General features: G+C 38.6%; 1 protein-coding gene across 5 annotated transcripts in view; it reads left to right on the top strand.

Annotated features, from left to right (window-relative positions):
- Positions 1–24,807, top strand: part of PATJ (PATJ crumbs cell polarity complex component) — a 313,058-nt gene that overhangs the window by 98,434 nt on the left and 189,817 nt on the right. For all 5 annotated transcript variants that reach the window (XM_079776628.1, XM_079776629.1, XM_079776630.1 and 2 more), the window contains exons 18-22: positions 1,280–1,489; positions 6,599–6,718; positions 8,514–8,909; positions 10,638–10,761; positions 15,497–15,671. In XM_079776628.1, coding sequence (XP_079632754.1) covers positions 1,280–1,489; positions 6,599–6,718; positions 8,514–8,909; positions 10,638–10,761; positions 15,497–15,671 — 1,025 coding nt within the window. The remainder of the gene's footprint in view (positions 1–1,279; positions 1,490–6,598; positions 6,719–8,513; positions 8,910–10,637; positions 10,762–15,496; positions 15,672–24,807) is intronic.

Here is a 24,807-nt window from a genome sequence, read left to right as displayed (position 1 = left end):
CTGAGGAAGGGTTTAATAGAAGTAGTAGTAGGAATCTCTTGTTACTACATCTTGCCTTTATAGAACAGTTTGCATAATGAAACAACAGGAGCAGCATAGACAAACCAAAGTAAGTGCTATTATTATTGAGATTCTTTGTTCTCTTACTAAGTCTGAGGTTGGTGATAGTACCATATACCTCCACCATGAGGACAGATTAAGAGATTTTACTTAACCAGAAGATTTCCATGTGAATATGTCTTTGCATTCTACAACTCTTTATTTCCAATTTCTTCTGTTATTATGGTGCAGGGCAAGTAGCAGAGCATGGTGGTCAGAAGTGAGGGTTTAGAAGCCAGCGGGGTGATCTTGGCAAGTTTCCTTAACTCTCTGACTCTCAGTTTTCTTGTGAAATACATGTGCCTGACAACGAATCTTCCCATGTCCTAAAGTTCGTTTTAAGGATTAGTTGAATTAATGATTGTCAGGCACTTAGAACAGAGCCTGACATAAGTAAGGGCTACATATCAGTGTTTGTTGAATAAAATTAAAAATAATAGTGGGGTTATAAATTGATTTTTATTAACCAAATGTATTTATGTCACCATTATCTTGAGTGCTTAATGAAAAGAAATATGGATGAGAGAGATTCGTACTTTGGCTTTGTTCATGAATTGATACTCATTTTCTATGTATTTCTACATATGAATCGTTCTCACCTAGGGGTACCTATACTCTGTCATAATTTTAGGTTATGTTACTTTTAAACATACTCTTAAAATGCAGTGGAATATGCCATGGTTTCCATGTCTTTTTTTTAACTTAAGTGATTTAGCAGGAGGATTTTATAGGTGAATTCCTAAGAATGGAGCACCATGTAGTACACTTCTCTTGAAGCCTACTTACTGCCCAAGAGCAATAACAGATGGGCTTATCTTTGATCCATAGTGTGACTGTGCTTGAGGATGTCAGAGAATCTTGCCCAGTTATCCCTAGACCTCTGGTTATTCAACAAAACATGTCACCCAAAGTTGAAAAAAGAAATATATGTGTATGGAGCACTCAGACATGTGATTTTTGAAATTGTTAAGGTTATGTTTTCACCTTGATACAAGCTGATATCTGTGTGGATGTTTAGAGTGATAGTTTATAGATTGTGTCCTCTTCAGCAGAACATCACCAGGATGCCAGGCACAGAAAGTAAACAGTTAAATGCGATTCATGAGTAAACACAAACTGTCTTAAGGCTGAATATCTGTTTTTGGAGCTGACTCATCTTTCTTCTTTGTGTGATCATTAGGACCCCTTAGATTCCACAAGATCAGTGATTGTGATTCGTTCCCTGGTGGCTGATGGTGTTGCGGAAAGAAGTGGAGAACTACTACCTGGAGACCGCCTGGTCTCGGTCAATCAGTACTGTTTGGACAACACCAAACTTGCTGATGCTGTGGAAGTGTTGAAAGCTGTGCCACCAGGCACTGTCCGCCTTGGCATATGCAAGCCTTTGGGGGTAAGTTGTTGAATTTGGTTAATATAGGAGGTGGCAAAGGTGTAATAGTTGAGGACATGGATTGTAGGGACAAATGCACCTGGCCTGAAGCCCCTGTTCTACTGCTTACTATATGTGTATCCTTGTGTAAGTTTCTTAATGTCCTTGACTTACAGAATCAGAAGAAATACTGTCTATCTCATAGGGTTTGGGGAATTAAAGATGATATTCAGTAAGTGTTTAGCACATTGTTACATAAATGCTACCTGCTAACATTACTAGTCCTACTACTATCATGTTTACTACTATTTTTATCTTCATCCTTTTAGCACAGTCTTCTAGGATCTTGTCACATTTCTTATGATGTAAATTAGAATAAGTCTATTTATGCATTTGAACTTTCATTTTGGCATGATGTTGAGATGGCATGATAAGTTGAGAGCCGGTTAACCATATCATATATAGCAATGAGGTTTTAATATGCTTTTCTCACCATGAAAGTGCCTTGTAACCCTACGATCTAAACTCCTATATGGCCCAGCCATCTTAAAGTCATCTTATTGCATAATCTCATTTACTGGGTTAGGTTACTCTTTATGACTGAAGGCCTCTTTACAGGTGCTATTGAGGTTCCTCAATGCAAAAAAAAAAAAAAAAATTGATGATAATTTTCAAGCAGCATTAAAGTATTATTAAGTGCTTACTATAAGTCAGTGTTTTAAGTCCCTTACATCTATTAATTAATTTAATCCCCACAGAACTTTAAGAAGTAGTTCTCGTATTACCCTTATCACAGATTAGTCAATCAAGACACAGAGAGTCGCGTAACTTATCCAAAGTGATATAACTGTTAAGGGGCAGAGTTGGAATATGAACTCAGCAGAGTGGCCTCAGACCCTATGCTCTTAGCCACTATGCTCTATATCCCTGTTTTAATTTGTTGTCACTAGTGTAGTTTGCATGCAACATGCCTGAAACAGTATGGTTAGAGTGTTGGACTGGATTTCAAGAAATCTGGGCTCAGTTTCTAACTTTGCTATGAGTTAGCCCAGAGGGTTTCAAATACAAAAATATGTGATATACCTAAGAATCACCTGGGAGGTGGTTAAAATGCAGTTTCCTAGGTTTTACTGTCAGAGGTTTGACTTTAGAATTCTGATCCGCTCAAGAATATGCCTCTTCAATGAGCCACCCATGTAATCCTGTTGCCAGATTTTGCACTTTGAAAAACATTGTCCTCATAATTTGATAATTAGGTACACCACTTTTCTTCTCTGAGCCTATTTTTTCACTTCTGAAAAGACTGAATGAATAAGACTAGAGAGCTCCTAAGATCTTTCTTATCTCAAAAATTCTTTTATTTTATGAAATATATTAGCATACTACAAGTGTTCCTATAGATAGATATGTTTATATATATACATATGTATATATATGTGTGCATATATGTATGTATGTATATATATATATATATATATATATATATATACACACACATATATATATATATACACACACTGAGTGGCCAGATTATTATGACCACCCCATCAGTACTTCGTTGGGCCACCTTTTGCTTTCAATACTGCGGTGATTCTCCTTGGCATTGACTCCACGAGATGTTGAAAGGTGGTGCAAGGAATCTGACACCATGCCTGATGAATAGCACTGTCCAGTTCTGTGAGATTTGATGGTTGTGGAACCAGCTGCCTGGTGGCTCTTTTAACTTCGTCCCACAAATGCTCAATTGGATTGAGATCTGGTGATAGTGGGGGCCACCTAAGCAAGGTAAAGTCTCCCTCATGTACTTGAAACCACTCCTGCACAATACAAGCACCGTGGCATGGCGCATTGTCTTGTTGGAAGAAGCCATCTCCATTGGGATATGCCATCAGCATGATAGGATGAACTTGATCAGCAATGATACTTAGGAATGTTATGCTATTCAGACGTTGTTCCACACGAATTAAAGGGCCAAAATCATGCCAGGAAAACATGTCTCAAACCATAACACTGCCCCCACCAGCTTGAAGGGTTGTACTCATGCATGTGGGGTGCATGCTCTCATGCTGTTTCCATGAAATTCTCACTCTGCCATCTGCATGATGCAACTGGAAACGTGATTCATCGGACCACATGACTTTTTTCCAATGCTTGACTGTCCAATCCTTGTGTTCCTGTGCGAATTGGAGACGTTTTATCTTGGTAACTGCAGACAGCAAAGGTGTTCGAACAGGCCTTCGGCTTCCATATCCCATACAATGCAGTATACGGCTAATTTGCCTACAAACGTCAGGTGGTCATAATAATCTAGCTACTCAGTGTGTGTGTGTGTGTGTGTGTGTGTGTGTGTGTGTGTGTGTATAGCTATAGATAGATTCATGCATTACATACAGTATTTTTGCATTGGGGAACATTAATATGACCTTCTATTCTTCATGTATTACATATGAAGACATCCATATATTACTATCAGACACTTTAAATGTTTCAAAATGGGATATAGCACACAGCTTAGTCAAGTTCTTGACTTTGTACTATATATTTGATATGTGGGGGTTACCATAGCTAATATATAACATGAGGTGCCCAGTTTTATTTTTGGACAAATTAAGAAAGGGTAAACTTGATATTTTATGGGGACCTCATTTTCTTGGTATTTTGGATTGTGGCAGGAACTTTGTCTAGATTTTCCCTGATGATTATTTGCCTGATTATTTGGCCTACTAGAGGAAATCACAAACCAGTTATGGCCTCTAAGACTTAAACAGCATGACTTTACTTGTAAGCAGCTTAGACAAGTGTTTTAGGCAGTAGAAAAAATGGAGCTTAGTACCAGCTGGGTGTGGATTCCTATGCTATTTCTGGCAGGGGTCGAGCTACAGAAACCTCAGGACCTCGGAGCCGCACCTTAGAGGGTTTCAGAATGAAATAATTGTGTGATAAACCTTTGTCCAGGCTTCCCTTGGTGACTAGAAGTCTGTCAGGATACTTGGGAGTGGGAGGCCAATAAAGAAATGAGAGAAAGGTCATTTTCAAGACTAACAATTTTTAGTGGAATTACCATTAAGTAATTACTTCTTTAACATCTGTGTTCTTTTAGCAAAACTATCTGTTTATGAGCTGTAAATAGTGATGCGTGGGTCTTTTCTGAGGTGTCTGTCTCTTTCTCTCATTTGGTGGCCACTTACAAAACCACCTAATGTTTACTGAGCATTTGCTCATTCCTTGGCAGAAGTGGGGATGGAGTGTAAATAGAAAGGCCCAAAGTCGGGTTGGGGCAGAAAGATTATGAATTTGCAACAGGAGAACAAAGTATTTTTTTAAAAAGTTTTGTATTATATACCTCTGTTTTATCTATGTATTTATAAATATTATAAATCTTGTATTTTAGTCTTATATAGATGTATATTATCAATAAAATAATTTTATATTAACCACAAATGTGATTTACCTTCCCTTTTCTACAAACTCACCTCAGATGGGCCAGATCCTAAAAATGAATGAACTGATTTTTAAAAACGGCATTGTATCTTCAGAACTAACGGAATAGAGCTGGCAATGGAGTTCTTGAGCCAGACAGCTATGGTCTTTGCAAGGCCATGTGTCCATGTGTCCTTATTTAACCTCACCAGCTCCCCACTTCCTCATCTATAAGGTGGGGATTGCCTGGCATGGTAGTTGAGATCACAGGCTCTGCAGCAGCGGTTCTCAACCTGTGGGTTGAGAACCACTAGCAGGGTCGCCTAAGAAAAACACAGATATTTACATGACGATTCATAACAGTAGCAAAATTACAGTTATGAAGTAGCAACGAAAATAATTTTATGGTTGGGGGTCACCACAACATGAGGAACTGTATTAAAGGGTCGCGGCATTAGAAAGGTTGAGAACCACTGCTCTAGAGACACACAGCCAGGGTTCAAATTCTCGGTGTGTAACTGACTAGTTATGTTACATAGGACAGATTACTGTGTCCCTTTTACTCATCTGTAAAATGGGGTTAATAGCCCTAGCTGGTTTGGCTCAGTAGCTAGAGCATCAGCCTGTGGACGGAATGGTCCCAGGTTCTATACCAGTCAAAGGCACATGCCTGAGTTGCGGGCTGGATCCCCAACAGGGGGCGTGCAGAAGGTAGCAGATCAATGATCTCTCCTCATCATTGATGTTTCTCTCTTTCCCTTTCTCTTCCCCTCTGAAATAAAAAATATATATATTTTTAAAATGGGGTTAAAAAGAGCACATATCTATTAACAACTACATGAAATGAATTGAATCATTTGAAGTGCTTAGATCTGCACCAGTGGTTTTGCTGTTATTTTTAGACAAATATAAAATCCTGACCATATAGGATGTTGTAAAGATTATGCTGAGATAAAGCATACAAAAGCATTTGTCATGGATTGTGATATGAAGCTAGGACTTGATAAAGAGTAGCTGTTATTACCTGGCACTGATATTGAGATGATAAGCCCCAGAATGGCTGTGCCTCTTCTTACAGAGAGTGACTACACTGTGCCCTTGTTAAACATTTTGAAAATCACCCTGTGAACACTTGCACATTTCTTGATTATAAGGTCCATTCCTGGGAGAGTGATTTTTTTTCTTTAAGTCATATTTAAAAATAAAAAGTGTGAGAAGCTTTGACCTGAATATGGCTTTCTTTTTCATTGTTAAAGAAAAGTTTGTTCTAATCAAACAAGGTGCATACATTTTATTATGTACTTTCACTTAATGGGAAAATAAGAATTAATCTGAAGGGAGTTTGAAATGAAGGTATTTTCTTGATTATAAAAGTGTTTCTGTGGTTGCCAGAGGGGCGAGGGTGGGAAATGAGTGAAGGTGGTCAAAAGGTAAAAACTTTCAGTTATAAGATAAATAAGTTGTAAGGATGGTGACTATAGTTAATACTGCACTGTATATTTCAAAGTTGCAGATGTTAACTAAATTTATTGTGGTAATCATTTTGCAATATATACATATATTAAATCATTATTTTTATACAACTAAAACTAATATAATGTTATATGTCAATTATATCTCAGTACAAAAAAATAGCTTCATGGTTGATAAAAATGTTTCTTTAGTTATGCAGAAAAGTAAAAAATAAAATAAAAATGCTTCTATTTTCAGGAAGATGATAAAGAGGAAGAAAGTCATTATCTTTTACATTCAAACACTAATGAAGACAAGAATGAAATTTCAGGAACAATTCATGATATAAATTCATCTTTAATACTTGAAGCACCCAAGGTATTTAGTACATTTATTTCCCGTTTGAATGGTTTGCTGTGAGCTAAAGTTGCTATAAAGAAGACAATGCTTGTTACCAGTCCCTTAGCTAAATATATAGAGTTCAAATAATCCCCTCTCTATCTTTATTATTATTTTTTAAATTGAAATCTTTTCCCTCTTGTATCACATTGCCTCCATAAATGACATAGGCCAGTGTAAGGCATTTTCAAAGAACAAACATACTTCCTTTTCTACTAATACTAGAGGCCTAATGCAGAAAAATTCATGCAAGCGTAGGCCTTCCTTCCCCCGGCTGCTGGCACCGGCTTCCCTCTGGCATCTGGGACCCAGGCTTCCCTCCTCCTGCCGCTGGCAGGCTCCCGGGATCCGGATGGCTTCCCTCCAGCCCTGGCTTCGTCAGGAAGGATGTCCAGAATGACGTCCGGAAGACATCCAGTCTAATTAGCATATTACCCTTTTATTATTATAGATTTCTTAAAATTTTGAGGGTAGAACATATTTTTGAAAATAGACCTGAATTTATAATGATGTAGAAAATAGCTATACAAAAGAACTTCTTACTAAATACTTTCTAAAGAAAGCTTAGTTCAACCCTAATTTTTGCTTCAATTTTAGAAAGTTTATTTTAGCGCTTTTCCTTTTTTTTCTTTTTAAAATGAACTGTGCTTATTTTGCTCTTTGCAGTTAGAGTATGGTTTTGCTTTACTTGGTAACAGCTGTCTTTTGATATTCTTTACATAATTTGTTGACAGTGTCTCAAGCTGACAAATAGTCCATTATGTTTTTTAGTGTAGACTTTTTTGGTTAAAATTTCATAAACACATGCCATGTCCAAATATACCTTCTACACACAACTTTTTTAAAAAATAAGTAGGTTGTAGTATTTGCTATACTGTATTAATTTAAAAGTTTCACCACATTGATACTTAGCTGCAAGTGAGGAAGTAATGGGAAAGAATAGATTCATTTCCAGGAATTTATACTTAGTAATACTTAAAATAGGACCTGTCATTGATCCCTTAGAAGGAAATGGACATCATTGTGATCAGCACCTTGACATCACTGAGAATTAGATCAAAGGCTCAACAGCTCCATAGCATTACCAAAACTCAGTAATGTCCCTGCACATCTATGACTATTTAGCTTCAGTTGTACGTACTTGTTCTTCTAATTAGTGAACTATAAATTAATTTAACAGCATACTGTATTTATTCCTTTTTGTCATATATTTTCAAAGCAGATGAAAAAAAACCTATTTCTATTTATGGTATATTATCAAAGAGTCATATTCGAAGTAGTGAGACATACTCCTCTTCTCTTTAGTTTACGTGGCATGTTTATTTTTTTCCAAATAGCCGTGATTTCTTTTGAGTTATGTAAGCTTGAAAATCCTGATCTTTTAAGTCTTTGCGTTTGTTAAGTATTAATATGAAGTGTTTTTGTATTTATGTACTACTTTTTATATGAAATCCATGAGTTAAATTTTCAGTGTAGCAGTTTAACAAAATGGTTATTTCTGACTTAGCGTTTTCAGGTGGTTAATGTATAATGAACCTTTTAGAATAGCCATTCACCTTGCCAAGGGCAGATTTCGGCCTCTGATTTATTGTTTGTCCCTTTCCTGGGTGGAAGGTTGTGTGGTAGTGAGCTTGTATTTCTCCTCGTGTGTAATGGAGAGCAGTTCATGTTAACCATGTATTGGCATGTAACAATGTCCCTGCAGCTACAGCAGGGGTTACTTTTCCAGTTTTAAAAAGGTGTTGCTTAACGTTTTTTGCAACTTTTTTTACAGGAATTTAGAGATGAACCCTATTTTAAAGAAGAACTTGTGGATGAGCCACTTCTAAATTTGGGAAGATCTTTCCAGTCCCAACAAAAAGAGATAGACAATAGCAAGGAGGCCTGGGAAATGCATGAATTTCTGACTCCTGGATTGCAGGAAATGGGTGAAGAAAGAGAAATGCTTGTTGATGAAGAATATGAGCTCTATCAAGATTGCTTTCCGTCCATGGAGTTGTATCCCTCCTCACACATTCAAGAGGCTGCTCCTGTTCCACCCATGAAGGAACTTCACTTTGGTACTCAGTGGTTCTGTGACAGCGAACCACCTGACCCTCAAGAAGCAAGGCCCATGATGAGTGTATATTCCCCGGAGACACAGCAGTATGGCTACAGCACTGAAAACGTGGTAAGGGGTGTTTTAGCACAGAACTTCCCGCCTTCCCTGTCTTTTCCCCTTCCTATCCCAGTCCCTAAGTCATGAAACTTTCAAAAAAAAACCCAACAATATTTAATGAATCGTTTCATAATTAATCATTTTTCCAAGATGTTACTATACAGTGTGTTGCTGTAAGTAAAATCTCATCTTTTCTGCATCACACAACTTTCAGTTGCAGTCAATAAACTCCTGTTGCTTTGCTTTATAGTGTTTTTGTTTTGTTTTGTTCTTTTGCTTTGCCTTTTTAGTGATGTTTTTCTCCTAATTACCCATTTCAAGGAAGAGGTCTCTTGCCATTTGATTTTTTTTTAATTCCCTCAGGGAAATACCATTCTATGTTTCTCACATAGTGTATTTGTCCAGGCAAATCAAGGCAAATTGATTCAAGATATATTGTTGTTTATAACTCACTTAACCACACTTTCTCTGTATATATGATACTAAATAGAGAGTCACCGAACTCTAGAAAATCATCTTTACATTTGTGATACTGCCCATGTACAACTGGGCAGGAAAGCATTATATTTTAATAGGTTTGCCCTTGCTATTAAACCACCAATAAACTTTATCTTTTATAAAATTAGAGTTAACCGGTCACCAATTGGGATCATTTATTAGGGACATTTTTTCGTGTTTTATTTTTTTTTTCCTGTCCCCAATTAAATTCCAGGCAAATGGAAAGAAAGTTATTGTACAGGGATATGCAGCAGTATATTCATTCAGATACAGTATGGCGCGCCCCCACGGAGGTTAGCAGCTTTCCTGCAGTAATGTGCAAAGTGTGTTTTCATCTGCTCTTTCATAGAGCAGCTAGGACTGGGTTTTCCCTTTGCCTCCCTTAGACCTCTCCTCCCCTTTTCCCTTCTGCTGATGCTTGAGGGTCCTTCCGCCATGCAGGGCCCTGGACTAGATGTATTTATGGAACCCCAGAGGATTCCTCATAATAGAGGACTCTGGGCAGTCTACCAGAGAACAGATGTTTTGGGATTGTGTGAACAATACCTTGATAAGGGAATAAGTGACACACAGAATCACCTGGTCTGTTGCCATTGACAGTGGTGGCCATAATGTTGTCATTTAATTTTATGCTCATAAAAAGTTTGTTTAAAATATCATAATAAAATACTTCAGTAAAAATTGTATGTCCTGGAAGATTGTAACTTTGGAAAACTATAAAAGATTTGTGTAAAAGGAGGCCAAAGAGGAGAGTGTGGTAAGTTATTGACTGTGCTTATCTTTGGTTTTAGGTTTGGGACACTGAGTGTTCACCATGCAGATAAGAGTGCTAGGGAGGATGTAGCCAAGGCTTAGAGCTATGGAAATTCACCAGGGATTTGGGAATCAGTTATTTATGTGGTGGTCCAGCGTGATCAGGAGGTAGTGTGTCAACCATTGACCTTGCTTAACTGGCTAGATCTTTTATTCCTCTACCTTGGTGAATGTTTATTTAGAGAAACAAATTTCTTGTTTAAAAAAATCCAGTATTTAGGAAAAAAACACAGGTTTTTCTAGCCTGTACTCTTGCAAATATTAAGTTACCAGTGTTCATTACTGCTTGCTACAGTATAAACCGTTACTTGAGAAGGCCTGTTTTCAGGGCCAGTTTTCCACTATCATTATTGTCTGTTTAAACAACATTATAGTGTTCCACATTTTATCATAAAGTACTAATGCATTTCTGTTTTCCTTCCTCTCGAGATGAAAGAAAATTTTGGCATCAATTCCCATCCCTCCATATCCTCAACTGAAGGAAACAGTCAACAAGGCAGATTCGATGATCTGGAAAATCTTAATTCGTTAACAAAAAACAGTCTGGAGTTAGGTTTGTGGTCTTTGTTTCTCCTGAACAGAAATTACATTATTTTGCAATCTTTCCATTTTATTTTTGTATGTGATAAATTTTACGGTCGCATTTCATTCATTATGGCTTTTCAAATTTAAATCAGCTTATTAATCTGCTTCCAAATATCTGGAAGAATAACTGTTGTTCATATTTTAACTTAGAGTTTTCAGATTTTGTTTTCTGAGAGGGCTGCATTTTCTCTGCCTCATTTTGCTTTTTATTATCAGGATGAATTAAAACTAAAACTAATACCCGAGGCTGAATCTGAAATAAGTCTCTACTGATATATATTAAAACCTTTGATGCTATTAAGTGATACTGTTAGCTCACTGAATGGGGTTGTTAAATATTAATAAAGAGAGGCATATTTTAAACATTTATGAAACATTTTTATAGTCATATATTACAGTCAATTTTGGTGCATTAATAAGTTAGTTCCCATTAAAGAATCCTGAAAGTATCGTGCCTCTCCCTGTTTCCCCCCAGTATTGATTCTTATATAATTTTGAAAACTTGACTTTAACATATTTTTTTTTCATCCAACACTGAAATATCAAATGTTATAATATTAGGATCCCTAGGTGAAACTGTTAAATTCTTTTGTAGCACTGGGATTTATAGAGCCATTGTTCAGGATTCATGCTGTTCTTCACCTGTTATGACTCTACTTATAGGAAAAATCTTTCTCTGTGAGAAATTCTTGTGTGCATGGTAATATGCTATAAGGACAAAGAAAGAACTACAGAAAATTATGTAACAGTTTTATGTAAATGTAATTTTTTTGAGAGAGAGAAAGAGAAAGAATGGAATTCTTCACGGTAAAGATTGAAGGCATCTGTGAGTTAATAACAATGATCAATTCCCTGTGAGTCAACAGGGGTAATTTTAAATATCTGAGATTAGATGAGTCTATCCAGTTTTGCATGATCTATAACTGATCATGACTAGGGGAAAATAAGGAAAATTTTCCACCAAAATTCTTTAAGTATACTATTTTTTTTTGTTTTTGCTTAAATATATTTATATTGATTTCAGAGAGGGAGAGAGAAATAGAAACATCAATGATGAGAGAGAATCATTGATTGGCTCCCTCCTATATACCCCACACTGGGGGATCAAGCCCGCAACCTGGGCACGTGCCCTGACTGGGAATCAAACTGTGACCTCCTGTTTCATAGATCGACACTCAACCACTGAGCACACCAGCCAGGCAAGGATATTGTGTGTATATGTTTTAATAAAAATCCACCACATTTCTATAGTCCTCCAATTATTAAATACTTGGGAGAGGTGGATAGCACAAATTAATAAATAAATGAATTAATAGACCATATCCATGTGATTACCACTGATACTTTATAACAATCTTGGTACTATTGTGGCCCAGATAATTTTTGGTTGGAGGGTTGAACTGTGCATTGCAGGATGTTTACCAGCTTCCCTGCCTTCTAACCCTAGATGCCAGTGGTACTCCCACCCCAGTCATGATCAAAATCAAAATGTCTCTAGATATGCCAAATGTCCCTTGGGAGGCAAAATTGCCACTCTTTGGACCTATGTATGCTTTATAACATCAGGAACATCAGGATTGAAAGGAACAGACAAGAAAAATGGGGTGGGTTATTGTGAGAAGAGGCAGTGGAGTTGGGAAAACTATAGGAAAAGAGATATTCTCTTCATGGGATGATCCAGTTCCCCCCCCCCCCCCCCCCCCCCGCCAGGTGACTGCAAAGTTAGTTCCACCGCCTTCTACTGCCTGTATGAGTTTCCTAGGGCTATTGTAACAAATTGTCACAGATTTCATGGCTTAAAAGAACAGAAATGAATTTCTCCTTGTTCTGGAGGCCAGAAGTCCAAAATCAAGGTATTGTGCTCCCTCTCAAGGTGCTAGGGAAGAATCTGTTCTTCACCTCTTCCAGCTACTGGTGTCTCCAGCCTTCTTTGGCTTGTGGTTGCATCACTCCATTATCTGCCTCTGTCTTCACATGGCCTTCTTTTCTTCCTACCTGTGCCTTCTCTTCTTTTGTCTCTTATAAGGATTTAGGTCTCACTTTGGTAATCCAGGATGTTCTCATCTCAAGATACTAATATCTGCAAAAACTATTTCTTTCCCCAAGTAAGGTTACATTCATAAGACCTGTAGCATGAATATACCTCTTAAGGGGTCCACCATTCAACCTACACTGCCTCAATATAATACTTTGCAAGGCCCTGGAAATAATTTATTTTCAGAGATTATAGCTTTCAGAGTAAAGCTATCTTAGACCTGTATTCACTAGAAAATCATTCATAACCACTTTCTTTTGGGAAAAATTTTTGAGAGCCTCCAGAATTCCATGTGGCAGGCATGAGTATTTGGATTAAAGCTAATCATGGGTGGGCTGAGAAATTACTGATGCCGAGTCAATACAGATTTCAGCAGCATACATATTGAGTTAATTCTACTCAATTTCATTTTTCTCTCGAGAGCCATGCCCAGCCTATGGCAGACTATTCCAGTCCCAGGATCCTTAGGACTAAGCAGTTAACCTGCTGAGTCACCAGGCAGGCCTTCAGGCTTCTCCAAGCCTCTTTATTTCTTCAACTGTAAAATGAAGGATTTAGGCTAAGTGTTCTCTAAAGCCTCTTTCAAATCTCTAGCTTTCTGACCACTTTATAAGTAACAGACCATTTTAGATTTATCTAAGAACAATTAATTTAAAAATTGGTTTTGGAGACCTATGTATAAAGGACTATTTTTTTAAAAATATATTTTATTGATTTTTTACAGAGAGGAAGGGAGAGGGATAGAGAGTTAGAAACATCGATGAGAGAGAAACATCGATCAGCTGCCTCCTGCACACCCCCTACTGGGAATGTGCCCGCAAGCAAGGTACATGCCCTTGACTGGAATCGAACCTGGGACCTTTCAGTCCGCAGGCTGACGCTCTATCCACTGAGCCAAACCGGTTTCGGCTAAAGGACTATTCTTGACTCTACACTTTATCCAAAATTATGTGTCCTCCAAGAGCCTATACTCATGGGCTATGAAAGCCTACAAATTAGTATAATTAATGCTATAAAGCATACAAGATAAATTTTAAATCAGTAACACATTTAGTGTTACAAGATTTCCGAGAGAAAGTAGTTCTTTTTCCCAATCTTTGCCCCTACCTGGAATGTGCCTCCAGTGAACCCTGGATGAATTTCTGTCATTGCGCCCAAGAGTCAGGTATACATACTCAATTACATGCCAGTCTTGTACTGTAGACTAAGCTCTGAGGGGCAAGGCTGATCTCTGATTACGTTATCATACTAGGTGCTCAAGAAATATTTGTCAAATGAGAACGTGACATGCCGCTTAAATGTGGTTATTTAACCACAGAATAAACCTCCCTTTTTTCAGTTGCTAAGTTGTATAGTACCCAATCTCCTCTCTATTGGATTCTTACTGCCTTAATTTTGTTGACTATTTTTGTTCTTGTACTCCACGAAGTATAAGTCTTTTGAAAGTTTCCCATTCCTCTCCTGTAAGCATTAACTTCCATTTACCCAGAATATATATATTTTTAAGTTCTCTGTTTTTCTAACCTTTGTGCTCCTGTTATGGCCATTACCTAACAACTGCACAGGCCCTAAAGGACTGGATTTGTTTTATGGGCTCCCGGGTACTATGTGCGCTTGGTGAACAGCTCTGTAAAGTGAAACTGTGTCAAGCACTGTGAGAGATGAAAATGTGTGCCTGAGGAAAAAGAAAGAAAGAAAATGTGTGCCTGAGCACCGCCAAGGGTCCATGGAGGAGGGGTGGGGCAAAGGGCATGGGCAGGCTTCGTGTGGAGCAGGTAATGCAAAGTTTTAGACGAACTGCAGCAACCTGTAAAACCCAATGCTATAATGTAACAGGCTGCTTTTGCCAGCATAGCTGGATGGGAAATAGCCCTGCACATAGAGCTGGTTTTCTGCTCTTAAGACGCTGGTGTGAGGCCATCCCTCTCAGAATCTTGATCCTACCCCTGGTCCCTCCTCAGTGGAGAGGAGGCAGGCATAAGCAGAGCTGGAAGAGTGAGGCAGGGATACAGATATGACTGCTTTGCGGAAATGTGGGCCCTAGTGGATGGGATAGAGGGTGCTTAGGGTAGGGGAAAGCAACCGAGACTTCCTTTCACGCCACCTAAATGTTACAGATATTTTCACCCCCTCGTCAGATTCTCTGTTGCATTACCAACCAATTATATCCTGATTCTGAAGTTTCTAGATAAGCTAAAAAGCAGAAGTCATAGTGAGTTTATTAGAAAATTTGTTCAGTAGGAAGAAGTGGAGAGTTTAGGTGATGCTTTTAGGAAAAACTAAAAGACTATATCTCTTAGAAATTATTTCTAATTTCCTCCAAAATATATTATAAATGTATAGGCTTAAGGGAGGCATCTGATGTATAGTTCATCATTTTTGAACCTGCAACCTGGGTATTAGCCCTGACCAGGAATTTAACCCACCAAACCTTCAGCGTATGGGATAATGCTCCATCCAACTGAGCCACACCAACCAGGGCTCTGGCTTCATTTTTCACCATAGTACTTGTCATCATCTGATGTATTAAATATTTTACTTATTTAGTTTAATATAAATAAGTCTTCTTCCTAGAAGGGACTTGCCCATAGTAGATGCTTCTATTTGTTGAATGAATGAAGGATGAATGAAAACATTTGTGTTCACTATTTTTCGGTTTACTCTATAGGCATGATGATTCCGAATGATGTCCAAGGTCCCGGCTTGCTTGTTGAACTGCCTGCTATGGCTCAAAGAAGGCAGCAAGAAGATCTGCCCTTATACCAACTCCCCAGGACCCGAGTTGTTTCCAAGACCTCAGCACACACAGGAATGTTGTCTTCTAGATACACCACTGATGCATAGTATGATTTCCTTTTCTTTTACATTATAAAATAGTTCTTTTTTTTCTTCTATAAAAATGAAGCAGGCATGATTATGGTGACACATTTGGAAAATACAGAAAAATATTTTTAATAAAACCCGCTATATTAGACAATACACTAATTGTCTAATTACATACATACATAAAATTATGCCTTATATACAATTTTGTATTCTCGCAGTTGCATGCAAAATGGATTACATAGAGTATTTGCTTAGAAAATGAGAGGTTAGTAGTTTATTTTTAACAACTCAAGCAAGGAGTACGTGGACAAATGAGGGAATGGATTTAAGAGTTAGAGAATCTATAGGAATTGGTGTCTGATAACATGTGGAAAGTGAGAGGGAATAGTTGATGATGACTCATGTTCCTGGAATGGAAAACCAAATAGATAGTGGGACCATTAGTTCTTTGACATAAGATTATAGGAGCACAAACAGGTTGGAAGTGAAAATAATGAGTTCAGTTTGAGACATATTGAGGGTTTAAGTATTCATAGGACAACAAAGTGAAGTGGAGTCAATTGGATCCATGATTCTTGGGATTAATGTTGAGGCTGTCCTGACATGGATAATTGGGGACAAGATCAGGCAAGCATTGGTGAAACTCCTGGGTTTGAGTAGCCTTTCAGGGGAAGTTCAAGTAATAAGAAGAGCATAGGGTCAAAATTGGAGACCTGCAAAGCAGCACAATTAAAGGTATGAATGGAGGAAGAAAATAGGAAAGCGGAATGAACAAAAGATAGACAGAAATTGATGAACCAGAAGTTGACATAGAAATTAAGGGAAGAGAGCATTTTAACAAAAAATCATCACAAACTATGGTCACATGCTACAGGGAGGTCAAGTAGATAAAATGGAAATGTTTTCATGGGGCGTGAACATATGGTCCTTGTAAGCACAGTTTTATTAGAGTGCATGGTGAATTGAGAATTGAACAAAAGGTCTGAAACTGGACATAGGAAGAACAGACCAGTGTTTTGAGAATCCTGATCATGAAAAGAGGCAGATAGAATGCATGAGGTAGGTAGGTAGGTAGGTAGGTAGGTAGGTAGGTAGGTAGATAAAGATAGATGAGAGAGGGGGAATGAGAGAGAATATGTGTGTGTATCTGTCTGTGTCTTTCTGGAAACGATCCAGAAAAGAAAAATGTAAATTCTAGGAAGGGGGGTGATTAAACATAGTTCATATAGAGACCCAGTGACCTTGATTTTTTTCTCTGTCATTTAGGGGAAAAGCTACTTTCTAAGAGTGTTGGAGTGCTAGTAGAGTGGCATTGAAAGGAGAAGTGTCAGAGTAGAGATTAGCTTTTAAAACAAGGGTAGGGGAGTAATGGCTTAGTGGTGGAAGGGAGTTTAGAAAAATATTGGCCCCTCTTGCCAACTTCCCAGAGAGCAAGAGAATGAGCATTAACCACTTGAATGTGGTATCATGGCAAAGAACCAGCAGCTGTTGAGAGAACAGAAAAGGTATCGAGAACATTGAGTGAAGAGGTTAGTTCATGGAGTAGTTTCTTTACAACTCAAGGAAGTTCCACAAAGTGATGGGAGTTTGGCTGGGCAGATGTTGGAGGATGGAGTGATATATGAAGGTGAAACCAGAGTGGCATAGCACTTTGAGTACAGCAGGGGAATGAACAAAGGGGCTGGAGGTACTGACATAGCATAACAGGAATGAGTGATAGGGAGGGATTGATCGGCCCTAATGTTATTATTAAACCCTTAGTCCAAGAATGATTTTATATCATCTATCAACACAATGATATTGTCTTCTCTATTCAATAACCTGTGACCTCCGCCTAGAGTTTTAGATAGAAACTTCATGAAACATTGTTCTTTGTGCTTCTGCGTAGCTCATCTCTTAGTGGAAAGGGAAGACACAGATAGGCCCAAGTAGGACAATCGGTGGCTTTTCACGCAGCAGAACTGGAGCGGTGTGCAGGGGGCGGTGCAGGCAGGCCTGGTGTCCTAGTGACCTAACCAGCTCCTGGAGGAACTCACAGTGTTAAACAAGCAATGCATGTGTTTCTTTAGGAGAGATGCCTGGAAGTGGCAGTACTGGAAGGGTTAGCAATATATGTTGTGACTTTTTATGTGGTCAAATTACTTTTTAAATGAGACACTTTTGTCTTTTAAATTTCCCCTGTGCTTAGTGTTAATCATTGAATCTGGCTGAAGAATTCAGAAATGGGGCTACTTCTCTAAAGCTATGGAACTATTAACTATAAAATTGGAAAAGGTCTAAACAAATTTCCAAACCCACCCCTCCTTCCTCACGCAGAAGACAAAACGGAACATCAGTTGTATCTGAATTCTGCCAGCTTCTGAGAGGGAAGATAGGCTTTACTCCTATCCCATTGCTTTTTTTTCCTAAAATGACTACTTTAACAAGTCAGTTTGTTATGCAAGCACAGGCATTTAAGGGCTCCAACCTAATTTTGTCTTGGGAGATCAGTCTTGCATTTGAAAGTTGTGCTTTTGGCTTGCTCGAATAGATTCAGGATATATTTAAGTCTCAGCAGGTCCAGAAGACTTCCTATAAATCATCATCCCCGTTTTAATCTTTTAGCGAATGCCCATGGAGTTAGCATCCTGGGTGAATAATTATTGCCACTCAGGAGTCTTTCTGAGCCATGCATAGATTCTTTTGGAAGACAGTCTTTTAGATTATCTGGGTGTCATGAAGTACTAAATAGTATCTTAGAGTTTCTTCTTTGCATTAATTGTAGTGTAGTTCTTTAATGTGCATATACACTGAGTGGCCAGATTCTTATGATCTCTGAACGCATAATAATCTGGCCACTCAGTATATATCCTATATAATAAAAGGCTAATATACAAATTGTCCCCTCGACCAGGAGTTCAACCAGCAGGCAGGCCGACCACTCGCCCATGTCCCCTCCCCCTGGCCAGGCTGGCTGGACCCCACCCATCCACGAATTCATGCATCGGGCCTCTAATATATATACTGAGTGGCCAGATTATTATGTGTTCAGAGATCATAATAATCTGGCCACTCAGTGTATATTTGTGTTAAGCCAACTTCTCCTTGTGTTTGGAGGCAGGACAAATATTAAGAGATCAGACTCACCCTCAAAGTGGGGCTCTCTACAAGGAGAACTGTGGGCCAGCATGTATGATAACTCTGGAAGGAATCTGAGCTGTTTTGTTCCAAGTATCCTCCTTTCTTCATAAGGTCACTTGAGATCAGGTCTTCAGAACTCACCTGGCTTCAGTCTTTTTATAACTCATCTTTGTCACCGCCTGCTGCCTGAGGACATATGGGTGCCTATAAAGGGGGACATGCACATATTTCAGACTAATAACAGATCTGTGGGATAGACATATTGTGGGTGTTGTTCAGATTTTTCCTCTATTAGTTATAGCTATATGGCCCTGAGAAGGCTCCCCTTGTGTCCAAAATTTCTCATTTATAAAGTAGTTTTACAGATGAAATAAAAGTGAATATAAAGGGCTTCATATAATGCCTTGAACATAGTAAATGTCTAATGGAAGGTCAGCAGTGATGCTCAGTGACAATGATAGACTCATGGGCCCCGAGGTTTATCTAGGGTAGTATTTATTATTGCTGAGTGTTTTTTTTTAAACACTCAAGGAGATTGTAGGGTGTTTGTTTGTTTTATAGTAAAATAGGACCAACTCACAGTTATTAAAACAAGGTGTCAGAGGCTAAAGCCTTGGGAGGAAGATGAACTTGAGATGAAAGACATTTAAAATTGACAAGAAATCATGCTGTTGGTATAATAGGATGCAAATGAAAAGAAATGCTTTACGTATTACATACTTTGTTAGAGTGGTGGAGGTAGAACAGGAGGCAGGTGTGATAGTGGGGGAAAGGATTAAATGATTGTTATATTTTGAGCTCCCAATACAGTACCTGGCATTTAGTGCCTTTTAAATGAGTGGTGGATGTTTAATAGGTTTACCTTTGGGAAAAACTGCCAAAAATTATGTATAAATTCAGAACATTGGTAAGAGGCTGAGGAAAAGGAGGAAAAGAAATATGTGCATTTGAGAGAGGACTACTCTGGAATATTTTTAGTTGGGAGGACAAAGGGGTGGTTTCCAGTATACTTCTGTTGCAGCTGTTGTCCACACTGCAGGGAAAGATTAATGTGAAAAATTAGGGCAGGAAGTACATAAGAATATTACACTAATGTCTTTGAGAGTATATTTAGATCTTTGATTACTAATCCAGGCTCTACCAAAGGCCAAAAGAGACGTAAAGTTGACCGAAGGAAGCAACTTACCCTTTGTGACTTGAGCTTTCATTGCCTTAACAAAACTCTTAAACACAATTGTACATATTAATAAAATGCACAGACTTCTAAGGGACAATTTCCTTAATTTTGATCACTGTGTAGGTTCATATTACTGACAGTCCAATTAAGATATTGAACATTTCTATCACCGCAGAAAGTTCGCCCATCCTCTTGGCAGTGTCTTGTCCAAAGCAACTACTGATGTGACTTCTTATACTGTCATGTATTTATCCTGTTCTAGAACTCATGCAAGTATAATCATGCAGTAGGACTTTTTGTGTGGGTCTGGCTTCTTTTCATTGAGCACAGGTCGGTGCCATTCTAACCTTTAATATGAGGAATGCCTGGTTCTTTCTGTGTACTGGTGCCAATAATAATTTGCTTCGTACCCTCAAAATCACTGTAACATCTGTACAAGTAAACTAACTAGTTTGGAAAACACTAGTATCCATTCTCCCTGGTTTCAAACACTCGGTATTCCCTATGGCATGTCACCAGCAAATTGCCATATAAAAAAGAAATCATGACATAGCTTAGTCACAACCAGAACTCTTCCTGCTTAATCCCTTTAGGGTGCTGCGTTTACTTGGCCCTCATATGGCTTAGTATGTAGAAATTTTATATGAAATAAAAAAAGGTATATTGAAAAGGAAAGGTCACCTTGGCTATCTGGATCCATCTGACTTGGGTATGATGTTGAAGATTTTATTCACAAAGGGATTGTATATCATGATCAAGTCTTACTAATAACATCCACCTGTTCACTAATGAGCTACTCCATCTTTCCTCCCAAATCTGTAAAGAATGATAACTTTGGGCATTTGTTAAAAAGTTCTGAAATAAAAAGCATTGTTTTTATTGGATGTTTAATTCCCTTGGGGAAAAACTGGTTCTATGTAAGAGGTAAATTTCAGTTATTTTAAAATTTAAAACTTTAGCTGATTGAGCTATTGACCATATTTAATTACAGTGCAAATTATAAAATTTGGTTAGAAATCCCTCATTAAAGTTTTAAATATATTTGTGAAAATTTATATCTTAATATATGTAATAAAAGTATTTTACTTTCTCAATTAAATTTTATTTGGGGTTAAAAGGTATATACTGTATATACCTTCATCATGTAAAGTGACTACATCAGTTGGTATAGTTGCTCATCTCCTGTGACTGTATTTCCAAAACTACTCACACTGAGAGGATAAGCTTTTGCAGGTTTTATCTCTCTTTAAGTATAAAATAATCCAATTAAAATATGCACATGCCAATCTCCTGAAGAAAGTTAATATTCTTTGAAATAGTCAGTGAGTCTCTTTCAACAAAATAATCTTTTTGTTATACACTTTATCTAAAACTTTCCATATTCTAGATAATGCTCCTCCCCCCCCCAAACCCTTCTCTTAATTTGTGAAAGCTAGCAGTTTAGGATATTTTTGGGTTTTATTTTTTAATAGAAAAATTAATAACTTATACTAATATTAAAGCTTGGTTTTCATTCTAGTTTATTTTTTAATTAAAGAATTGAATTCCTAGGATGATAACATATTTGTATCATAATAAAGATGCATATGTGTGTGTGTTTTTCATAGTGCCTATTATGAACTATTTTTGCTCACAACACTTCTGACACCAAATGTGTGAGTTTTTCCTTCACACAACAACCAGTTCTCTCTGACACCAACTACTTGGAGTTATTGCAGACTCCACAGCATAAAGGTTCAACGCTATAAGACTGTCCTGACTTCACATGCCAGTTGCCAACTGTACTTCTGACCAAACAGCTTGAAATTGGGTGTTCCCACAGCCCCTCCCTTGGGCTTGTGAGGAGGGCTCACAGAACTCAAGAAAGCACTTTACTATCACTGGTTTATTATAAAGGATACAACTCGGAAATAGCCAAATGGGAAAGAGACATAGGGCAGGTATTGTGAGGAGCACAGTGCTTCCATTCTTCTCGGCACATCACCCTCCCAGCATCTTGAGGTGTTCTTCAACCTGGAGGCTCTCTGAACCCTGTCCTTTAGGGTTCTTTTCTCTTTTTATGGAGATTCCATTAAGTAAGCACAATTATCTACTACATCATTAGCCATTGGTGCTTGAACTCAATCTGTAGCCCCTCTCCCCTTCCCAGAGGTGGGGCGGAGGGTGGGACTGAATGTTCCAATTCTCAGCACCTATTTGTTCTCTGGCAGCAACACCCATCTGAAACTATCCAGGGTCCTACCAAGAATCACCTTATTAGCACAAACTCAGTTCTGGTTGAAAGGAGATTGTTATTAATAACAAAAGATGTTCTTATCACCCATATCACAAAGGAAATTCCAAGGGTTCTAGAAGCACTATGTCAGGAATCAGGACAGACATTAATGATTTATTTCTTACTAGAGGCCCGGTGTACGACATTTGTGCACTGGGAGGAGGGGTCTCTCAGCCTGGCCTGTGCCCTCTCGCAGTCCAGGAGCCCTTGGCGGACATTCCCCAAGGGGTCCTTAGCGCTGCCACAGAGGCGGGAGAGGCTCCCATCACCACCACTGTGCTTGCCAGCCGTGAGCCCGGCTGAGCGGTGCTCTCCCTGTGGGAGCATACTGACCACCAGGGGGCAGCTCCTGCGTTGAGCATCTGCCCCCTGGGGGTCAGTGCGCATTATAGTGACCGGTCGGTCTGCGTTTGATCGATTTGCATATTAGGGTTTTATTATATAGAATGTGGGAGAAATTTTGATGCAAAAATGAAAAACTGCCCTGACTGGTTTGGCTCAGTGGATAGAGTGTTGGACTGTGGACTGAGGGGTCCCAGGTTCAATTCCGGTCAAGGGCATGTACCTTGGTTGTGGGCACATCCCTGGTGGGGCGTGTGCAGGAGGCAGCTGATCGATGTTTCTAATCGATGTTTCTAGCTCTCTACCCTCTCCCTTCCTCTCTGTAAAAAATAAATAAAATATATTTTTAAAAAAATGAAAAACTTGCAAAGGAAATGAATATTAGTTGAGCTTCAGTTAAATGTCAGTTTTTTCTCATTTAATCTTTGTTACTGTTACATAGCATAATCATAATATCAAAGTTTATGTGATGATTACAACTATCCAATGAATAATAATGTGATATGATAAAGTGAACACTTCACTCTAATTGGTGGAATCATGGGAGTATCATTTAGGGATTGCATTCAGAGGCTCATACACAGAATTCCTCCCTTCCCCCCTTTAGCATTGGCTTAACTAAGCAGGGCCTTCATTTTTTCTCAAGTAAAAAGTTTTGAAGAAAGTGGTCTGTCAGGGTCTGAAACATGTTCTTCCCCTCTTCTCTGCTGTCCTTACTGGATGGCTTCTCGTGGTTTCTTCACGGTTTTAAGATGGCTGCTTCACCACCAATATCATCTCTGCCTTCTAGGCAAGGAGGAGGCAAGGGTTCAGAACAAAAGGCTCCTGCCAACTGATTCTCCATTTTAATCAGTTTTCCTGGAAGTCCCATCCAGGGACTTTTGCTTCCACATCCTCACAGTTACCATGAATGGAAAGGAAATCCACAAATGTATTTTTTTAGAGCTGGGCAAAGTGCCACCTGGAATAACAGAGTTCTGTTGGTAAGGGAAAGTGGGAGAGAGGACATTAGATAAGTAACCAGCAGATATCTGCCAGGCTGTTTGTCCCTGAATGCTGTAATGCTTCTAATCATAAAAAACAGATTGGCGAAGGCAAGAAGGCCATCTGGTAGTGGGTGAGATGTTAATGATCCCTAATGATCCCGATTTCTTACCTGATTTTTGGAATGTCTAGATCCTTTCAATTTCTCCTTTACAGTTACCCTTAAACCATTATATCCTAGAAAGTCTGTAGAATGGCAAGGAAGTTGAGTTTTGTTACTTTTTACAGGACTTAGTTGAGAGTTCAGAGAATAATGGAGCATTGAAACTTAGTGTGGAAAGAAAGATTTAGGTACTGTGAGGAAGTTGTATAGAATGTCTGAGCCTCAGTTCCTCATGTGAAAAATATAGTTATGTGGCCTGCTGTGCCTACTTCACGGGGTTTTTGTGAAAAGTAAATGAAAGAGGTAGTGCCTACATTTTTATATAGAGTAATACAGTTTAGAGTATCAGACATATTATTTCATTGGGTGGTCCAAAGTCACATACCTATTTCATAGCACAGGTTAGAGTGGAGCTTAGCACTCCTGGCTCCTCTTCCAGATAATTATTATGGTAATGTCTCTACCCTATTAGATAGCACTACTTATTAATTCCTCTGTAGTTCAGCATTTTGTTATTAAGCAGTTCCATGCTAACATGCTTGATGGGTGAAAGTATGGTTGTGGTATGGTAGGTGGGAGGATTGAATTAGATAACATAAGTAAATCTTTCTGTAAACTGAAAAGTGATGTATAACTACACAAGATATTCATGGGATACCAATGATGGGAATTATTTAGAGTGACAGAAAATTTTAGAAAGAGGGATCGTGTTTACTGATTGTTAAGCCATTTATGTTGATCTATTCTCTGAGCTGGTCAATATCAAATTCTAAGGAATATATCCTATATAATAAAAGGCTAATACACAAATTGTCCCCTCAACTGGGAGTTCTACCAGGAGTTCGACTAGGGGGCGGGCCGGCCCGCCAACCACCCGGGGCCCCTACCCCTGGCCGGTCCCATCCCCAATCACCCCCCCCTCACCCTGATTGGGGGCTGGACTGGCTAACTGCTTGCAGCCCCTACCTCTCCAGCTGGCCCCACCCCGATCGGCCCCCCACCCCAATCGGAGCGGGCTGGCCGAACCCCACCTGTGCACAAATTCATGCACCGGGCCTCTAGTTTTTATATTGATAGAGGAACAAATATGGT

Source organism: Cnephaeus nilssonii (genome assembly GCF_951640355.1).
Source record: "Cnephaeus nilssonii genome assembly, chromosome: 7".
Lineage (NCBI taxonomy): Eukaryota > Metazoa > Chordata > Mammalia > Chiroptera > Vespertilionidae > Cnephaeus > Cnephaeus nilssonii.
This window is presented reverse-complemented; position numbering and strand designations above follow the sequence as displayed.